At 51.7% G+C, this 8,719-nt stretch overlaps 1 protein-coding gene across 1 annotated transcript in view; it reads right to left on the bottom strand.

Annotated features, from left to right (window-relative positions):
• Nucleotides 1-5,280, bottom strand: part of STAU1 (staufen double-stranded RNA binding protein 1) — a 48,427-nt gene extending 43,147 nt beyond the window's left edge. Inside the window, exons 1-3 of the mRNA XM_068262846.1 lie at nt 5,046-5,280; nt 1,865-2,144; nt 1,570-1,694 (exon numbers count right to left, since the gene is read on the bottom strand). Of these exons, the coding sequence (XP_068118947.1) occupies nt 1,570-1,694; nt 1,865-2,057 (318 nt within the window). The 5' untranslated portion in view covers nt 2,058-2,144; nt 5,046-5,280. The remainder of the gene's footprint in view (nt 1-1,569; nt 1,695-1,864; nt 2,145-5,045) is intronic.
• Nucleotides 5,281-8,719: the final 3,439 nt, after the last annotated feature.

Below are 8,719 nucleotides of genomic sequence, written 5' to 3' on the forward strand. Positions count from 1 at the left end.
GGGACTGAACTTTTTTTTTTAAAATGTATGTCAAGAGGGTATATTACTGTTATTTTTTAAATTATGGGCTTGTAAATAGCAATGGACGCAAAACTGAAAAAAAATGCATTTATTTCCAAATAAAATATTGGCGCCATACATTGCGATAGGGACATAACTTAAATGGTGTAATAACCAGGACAAATGGGCAAATAGAATACGTGGGTCTTAATTATGGTAGCATGTATTATTTTAAAACTATAATAGCTGAAACCTGAGAAATAATGATTTTTTTTATAAATACTCCCATTAAAAAGCATTTAGAAAAAAGAATTCTTGGTAAAAGGTACCACCGAAAGAAAGCCTAATTGGTGGCAGAAAAAACAAGACACAGATCTTTGTTGTGACAAGTAGCAGTAAAGTTATTGGCAAATGAATGGGAGGAGCGCTGACATGTGAAAATTGCTCTGGTCCATAAAGGGAAAATACACCGAGGGCTGAAGTGGTTAAAACGAGTGTGAACCGGCCCTTACCCACGCTAACAACTTCAAACAAGCCCTCAAATCTCACCTCTTCAAGAAGGCCTACCGCACTCGCTACTGCCCTATCTCTGCCAAGAGCCTCTACATGCAGCCCCCCTCCTATCATGTCACACACCACTGAGAATGTAAACCTTTGGCAGAGCCCTTTCTCCCTTGTAGCCTACCTGATCATCCATCCTGCCCACAGAAAAATGTGAACTGTATTACTGGGGCTACTGTAAGTGCAGAGAAGAAAGGAGCGTGCACCTTCCGTCAGAAACTGTGCTATATTTATTGATCCAAGTTAGCAGCATAAATTAGCAGATGATAGAGGTTACAAGATACAACAGCTAAAGAGGGGTACCTCATACATTGTTGTGCCGGTTGCTGGTGCAGGAGGTGGGAGTGGGGATAACGGTGGGACTACTACCCTGGTGTTTGATCGGCATTGTGTCTCATATCTGGCACACGCCATGCAATCTTCTGTCACACAGGCGAGTTGAATAGATAATTTCAGACAGTTCGTTTTTTCTGATCGCTTTTATACCAGATCGATCGGAAATTCAGATCGGACCTGTCGGAAATTATCTATTCGACCCATATATCTGATGGGAAATTGCATGGTGTGTAACAGGCATTACTGCTTATTACCTGTGTTGTGCTGTCCCTCCTTTTAATCTTTGCCTGTAACCTTATTCACTGTACAGTACTTACTATACAATATGCTGGCACTATATAAATCTAATAATATCGTCATTAATAGCCTCCCTGCCACTATCCCCCACTGTCGGCATCACATTCCCTCTTCCACCACCACCGCTGCCCGTTAGGTACTAGCCTGCAGCTACACAACTGAGACCAGAAGGATCTCATTATGAATGCACTTATGGCTTAGCACACCCAGCTTATAAAAAAAAAATGTATCCTTAAAACAGTAATACAAAAAGCATGTACATTGCTAAACATGAACCAACAGGAAGGCCAGCTGCATCAAATTCTGGATTCTGATTGGTTGCTGTACCGCTGCCTGCAATGTGAAACCCCCATGATCCAGCAGGTTTGGACTTACCTTGGAGTGGGCGGGGCCTTGATCACTAAGTAGTTTGTATTCAGGCTGAACTTTATTGAAACGGGCTAACTCATTCACTAGACACATGGGGGTTTTCTCTTTGGGGTTTGCCATGTTAGAGGAAACTGAAGAAAAAAAAAAAAGCATAAAGATTGACATGTAATTAGTTAATGCTCCGTGTGGCCTCAATGCTATCAATACTGACCAATAAGAGCGCAAATATCAGGATGAATAATGTCACAACTGACCGATAGGAGCGCAGATATTGTGAGATGGTAGAGGTATTAGGCCTTACCTGCGGCAGCATTGCTGGAGGTGACAGAGGAGGGTGGCAGGGCGGAGCTCTGGTGTGGTCTTCCTGCATGTTCCGAGGGCAGGAGGCCGGCAGTGGGTGGGATTCCCATAGACTGAGGGATAGCAGAGTGCGGCTTCTTACCCAGAAGTTGGCTCCCTGAGAGGGCGGCAGGTGAGTTCTGGATTTGTGACATGATGGTGTCCGTAGGGGGCGATAGCTGGCAGGAGATCCGTGTTCAGTGCAGGGCAGAGATCAGTGCAGAGTGAAGAAAGAGGATTAGCTGTAATGACAAAGAATTCACCTTATCACATGACTGCAGGAGAGGCCCCACCCCCCTCCAGGGAGGAGCCGTCCAGATGGCATTCCTGTTCAATGGTGCAGAAGTATGCTCAAGCAACTCTACCAATAGCCTTTGCACAAACCAACTACAGGGGGCAGTTCTGACAGCACTCCACAAGGGGCAGCTCCACCACCCTGCCCGCGCTGCACAAGGGGCAGCTCCACCACACTGCCCGCGCTCCACAAGGGGCAGCTCCATCACCCTGCCCGCGCTCCTCCCCCCTGCCCACAAGGGGCAGCTCCTCCACCCTGCCCACGCGCCACAAGGGGCAGCTCCACCACCCTGCCGGCGCTCCACAAGGGGCAGCTCCACCACCCTGCCCGCCCTCCACAAGGGGCAGCTCCACCACCCTGCCCACCCTCCACAAGGGGCAGCTCCACCACCCTGCCCACCCTCCACAAGGGGCAGCTCCACCACCCTGCCCACCCTCCACAAGGGGCAGCTCCACCACCCTGCCCACCCTCCACAAGGGGCAGCTCCACCACCCTGCCCACCCTCCACAAGGGGCAGCTCCACCACCCTGCCCACCCTCCACAAGGGGCAGCTCCACCACCCTGCCCACCCTCCACAAGGGGCAGCTCCACCACCCTGCCCACCCTCCACAAGGGGCAGCTCCACCACCCTGCCCACATTCCACCACCCTGCTCACACTCCACAAGGGGCAGCTCCAGCACACAGCCCAGGCTCCACAAAGGGCAGCTCCTCTACCCTGCCCCACAAAGTGTAGCCCTCTCTAATCATGCTGTTTTGAAGGCTATTTTGCCACCATGAATAAACTGTACAGGGTGTAACTCTCCCATGCCCTCTACATGAGGGTGACGGGGTGCAACACAAAAGGGTGAGGAAGCGGAAAGGGGGACACAACACAGCTATGGACTGTATAACACCACCCCTATGCCCTTCCCTATAATCCCACAACCACACCCTCCCCTCCCAATGCTAACGTGTTCCGTTGGCATTGCTAATTATTTGGTACTTATCCGTTAGCCGGGCGCATCCGGCAGGTGGCGCTAATTACTATTCCCCCTTCAGGCTGCCATGGATAGTAGGGAAAGATGTAACTCTGGTGGAGTTTTGTTGCCACCTGCCGGATGCGCCCGGCTAACGGATAAGTACCAATTATTTTTACTATAAGCATACAGTGGAGGGGAGACATACTGGGAGAGAATGGGGGGCACAGTAGGTACAAATGGGCAGGAGCGGAAATATATGGGAGCAGAAGGCACAGGTGAGGGGATGGAGGAGCGGCCATAGGTGGGGGGGGGGGGGGGGGAGTGGAGAAGATGAGATTATATGGGGGGCAGTAGGTACAGGTGAAGAGATATATGGGGGGAGGGGGATACAGGTGGGGGAGAGATATATATGGAGGTGCAGTAGGTACAGGTGGGGAGATATATGGGTGCAGTAGGTACAGGTGAGGGGGTGGAGGAGGGGAGATATATGGGAGCAGTGGGTACAGGTGTGTGTGTGGGGAGATGGAGGAGGGGAGATATTTGAGGAGGCAGCAAGTACAGGTGTGTGTGGGAGGGGGGGGGGGGAGAAATAGGGGAATGTGGTTACAGGTGGGGGATGGAGATATAGGGGAGGCAGTAGGTACAGGTGGTGGGATGAAATATAAGGGGTGTCAGTAAGTACAGGTGTGAGGGGAGATATGATGAGGCAGTAAGTACAAGGGTGGTGGTGGAGGGGAGATATATGGGGGGGGGGTGCAGAGGGTACAGGTGGGAGGTGCAGAAGGTACAGGTGTGGTGGTGGAGATATATGATGAGGCAGTAAGTACAGGTGTGGTGGTGGTGGGGGGGGGGGGGGTGCAGAGGGTACAGGTGGGAGGTGCAGAAGGTACAGGTGTGGTGGTGGAGATATATGAGGAGGCAGTAAGTACAGTAAGTACAGGTGTGGTGGTGGAGGGGAAATATGAGCGGAGCAGTGCTTTTCAGCACTGCTAGATTTGGGCGCAGCCGGCGCCTCCATAGACTACAATAGGAATCATTCCTATTGCAGCGCTCAGTGAGTAACGTCGGCTCCGTCAGGAGACAGAGCCGAAGTTGCTTAAAAAACACAATTCGGCAATCGCTGGAAGCCGAATTATTTCATTCCCCCACTATCCATGGCGGCCTGGAGGGGGAAATAGTAATTAAATCGGCCCAGACTTGTGCAGAAGCAGGATCAGCTATATACCGCTGTATCCTGCGCCCAAGTCTACCGGCGCCGATTTCAAATGTACTCGATATGAGGGGGGTGCACAAGGTACAGGTGTGGTGGTGGAGGGGAGATATACAGGGGGGGGGGGCAGAGGTTACAGGTGTGTGTGTGGGAGGGGGAGAGATAAATGAGGTGGGGGGGGGGGGGGGCTGTGGTCACAGGTGGGGGATGGAGATATAGGGGAGGCACAGGTGGTGGTGGGGAGAGATATGAGGGGCACAGGTGGTGGGAGGAAATATAAGGGGTGTCAGTAGGTACAGGTGTGAGGGGAGATGCATGATGAGGCAGTAAACAGAGGTGTGGTGGTGGAGGCGAGATATATGGAGGGGGTACAGGTGTGTGTGTGGGGGGGGGGGGTGCATGCAGAAGGTACAGGTGTGGTGATGAAGGGGAGATATATGGAGGGGGTACAGGGGGGGGGGGTGCAGAAGGTACAGGTGTGGTGATGAAGGGGAGATATATGGAGGGGGTACAGGGGGGGGGGGTGCAGAAGGTACAGGTGTGGTGATGAAGGGGAGATATATGGGGAGGGGTGCAGAGGGCACAGGTGTGGGAGGGTGGATATATGAGAGAATACAGGTGTTGGGGGAAGGGGGTGCACAGTAAAGCATTCCAGGCCCCGCCCCTCCCCGGGCTCACCTGCAGGGCACAGCGGGTCTCCCGGCAGCCGGAGGGGAAGAGGGGAACACGGCAAACACTAAAGAGAAGAGCGGCCTGACCTTCCGGAAGTGACGTCACCCGGCACTGCAGCGGAGGTGGGCCGTATTACCGGCGTCATTAGACACGCCTCATATTGGAGGAGGAGTTTTGTTAACCGCTGCGGAATTTTTTTCTTGGATTCCAAATCTTTATTAACAAAGTCAGAGACATGTCGCTGCCCACACGTCACTTCCGCTTCCGTATCTATGGAAACAACTAACTAATGGGTGTGGGCGTAATCCGCTGTTGCTGCAGGGGAGGAGCTACTCGTCCCCATGCTTTCCATTCATTGCGTCTATGACCCAGCCTCCAACCCCGCCCCTCCCAGTGTAACCCCGCCCGTCACCTTTCCTCTACTACCCCTCCTCCCTCACCCTCATATTCCCTCCCCACCACCCTAATCCAAATAAGCTTTATTGGCAGGACAAATACATTCAGCATTAGCATGGGAGGGTGGGAGAGGGATATGGAGGCTGCCAATACCAGTTCATACCTCCCAAATTTTTGAGATGAGAAAGAGGGACACTTGAGCCACGCCCATGCCACACCCCTGATCACGCCCCCGCCACACCCCTAGTCATGCATAGCATCAGGATTTTATAAGAAAAATATGTTGTTTTATAATTCAAACCACACTGGTCCTTTCTATCCTGGTTCATTTTCCTTCATATTAACATTTTACAATTAGTAATATATTTAATTTAAAGGATGGGATTAAAGTTTAGAGTCAATCAAACACATTTTTTGTAGAGAAATATATATATTTACATAGAAAGAGGGACAAAGGCCTGAAAGAGGGACAAATGAGGAGGAAAGATGGACAGAGGGACAGGGCTCCCAAAGAGGGACTGTCCCTCCGAAAGAGGGGCAGTTGGGAGCGATGCCAGTTGCCTGGCTGTCCTGCTGATCTCTTTGGCTGCAGTAGTGTCTGAGTCACACACCTGGAACAAGCATGCAGCTAATCCAGTCACACTTCAGTCAGAGCACCTGATCTGCATGCTTGTTCAGGGGCTGTGGCTAAAGGTAGGAGAGGCAGAGGATCAGCAGGACAGCCAGGCAACTGGTATTGTGTAAAAGGAAATAAATATGGCAGCCTCCATATCCCTCTCGCTTCAGGTTTCCTTTAAAGTATGCCTGAGATGGGGCAGCAGAAAAAAATATTTACACCTGGGGCTTCCTCCAGCCCCCTCCAGGCTGATCGCTTCCTCACTGTCCTGCGCCACCTGGATCCTCTGCAATTTACCAAGGAATATCCTTCGGGCGGCACAATTTCGCAGCGCACATGCTCCCCCGCCGTGCAGTAGTACTGTATAGGCGCAGTACGCCCCGTGGCAAATTGGGGTGAATCCAGGCAGCACAGAAGGACGGCAAGGAAGTGATCAGCCTGGAGGAAGCCCCAGTCATGTATACAGCAATCAGCCTGGAGGGGGCTGGAGGAAGCCCCAGGCTTGTATACAGTGATCAGGCTGGAGGAAGCCCCAGGTATGTATAGAGGTATCAGCCTGGAGGGGCTGGAGGAAGCCCCAGGTATGTATACAGCGACCAGCCTGGAGGAAGCCCCAGGTATGTATACAGCGATCAGCCTGGAGGGGGCTGGAGGAAGCCCCAGGCTTGTATACAGTGACCAGGCTGGAGGAAGCCCCAAGTATGTATAGAGCTATCGGGCTGGAGGAAGCCCCAGGTATGTATACAGCAATCAGCCTGGAGGGGGCTGGAGGAAGCCCCAGGCTTGTATACAGTGTTCAGGCTGGAGGAAGTCCCAGGTATGTATACCGCGATCAGCCTGGAGGGGGCTGGAGGAAGCCCCAGGCTTGTATACAGTGATCAGGCTGGAGGAAGTCCCAGGTATGTATACAGCGATCAGCCTGGAGGAAGCCCCAGGTATGTATACAGCGATCAGCCTGGAGGAAGCCCAGGTATGTATACAGCGATCAGCCTGGAGAGGGCTGGAGGAAGCCCCAGGTATGTATAATTTTTTCCCCTGCCCCATCTCAGCTACACGTTAAAGGAGAACTGTAGTGAGAGGTATATGGAGTCTGCCATATTGATTTCCTTTTAAACAATACCAGTTGCCTGGCTGTCCTGCTGATCCTCTGCCTCTAATACTTTTAGCTAGAGTGGGGCCGAACCTCCGATTTTAGGTTCGCGAACTTCCGCGTAAGGTTCGGTTCGCGTAAAAGTTCGCGAACCGCAATAGACTTCAATGGGGATACGAACTTTGAAAAAAAAAAAATTATGCTGGCCACAAAAGTGATGGAAAAGATGTTTCAAGGGGTCTAACACCTGGACCCCCAGGTGGAGGAGTGGGATACATGCCAAAAGTCCCCGGGAAAAATCTGGATTTGACGCAAAGCAGCGTTTGAAGGGCAGAAATCACATTGAATGCTAAATGACAGGCCTAAAGTGCTTTAAAACATCTTGCATGTGTATACATCAATCAGGTAGTGTAATTAAGGTACTACTTCACACTGACACACCAAACTCACCGTGTAACGCACCGCAAACAGCTGTTTGTGTAGTGACGGCCGTGCTGGACTGGTGCGCACCATGGCGAGAGTGCAGTGGCGGGTTCACTGAACAGGAATACAGTGGCGGGTTCACTGAACAGAACAGGTATGCAGTGGCGGGTTCACTGAACAGTACAGGTATGCAGTGGCAGGTTCACTGAACAGGTATGCAGTGGTGGGTTCACTGAACAGAACAGGTATACAGTGGCAGGTTCACTGAACAGAACAGGTATGCAGTGGCGGGTTCACTGAACAGAACAGGTATGCAGTGGTGGGTTCACAGAACAGGTATGCAGTGGCAGGTTCACTGAACAGAACAGGTATACAGTGGCGGGTTCACTGAACACAACAGGTATGCAGTGGCGGGTTAACTGAACAGGTATACAGTGGCGGGTTCACTGAACAGAACAGGTATGCAGTGGCGGGTTCACTGAACAGAACAGGTATATAGTGGCGGGTTCACAGAACAGGTATGCAGTGGAAGGTTCACTGAACAGGTATACAGTGGCGGGTTCACTGAACACAACAGGTATGCAGTGGTGGGTTCACAGAACAGGTATGCAGTGGCAGGTTCACTGAACAGGTATGCAGTGGTGAGTTCACAGTACAGGTATGCAGTGGTGGGTTCACAGAACAGGTATGCAGTGGCGGGTTCACTGAACAGGTATGCAGTGGCGGGTTCACTGAACAGGTATGCAGTGGTGGGTTCACAGTACAGGTATGCAGTGGCGGGTTCACTGAACAGGTATGCAGTGGTGGGTTCACTGAGCAGGTATGCAGTGGTGGGTTCACAGTACAGGTATGCAGTGGTGGGTTCACTGAACAGGTATGCAGTGGTGGGTTCACAGTACAGGTATGCAGTGGCGGGTTCACTGAGCAGGTATGCAGTGGTGGGTTCACTGAACAGGTATGCAGTGGTGGGTTCACAGTACAGGTATGCAGTGGTGGGTTCACAGAACAGGTATGCAGTGGTGGGTTCACTGAACAGGTATGCAGTGGTGGGTTCACAGTACAGGTATGCAGTGGTGGGTTCACAGAACAGGTATGCAGTGGCGGGTTCACTGAACAGGTATGCAGTGGTGGGTTCACTGAACAGGTATGCAGTGG

Source organism: Hyperolius riggenbachi, chromosome 12 (genome assembly GCF_040937935.1).
Source record: "Hyperolius riggenbachi isolate aHypRig1 chromosome 12, aHypRig1.pri, whole genome shotgun sequence".
Lineage (NCBI taxonomy): Eukaryota > Metazoa > Chordata > Amphibia > Anura > Hyperoliidae > Hyperolius > Hyperolius riggenbachi.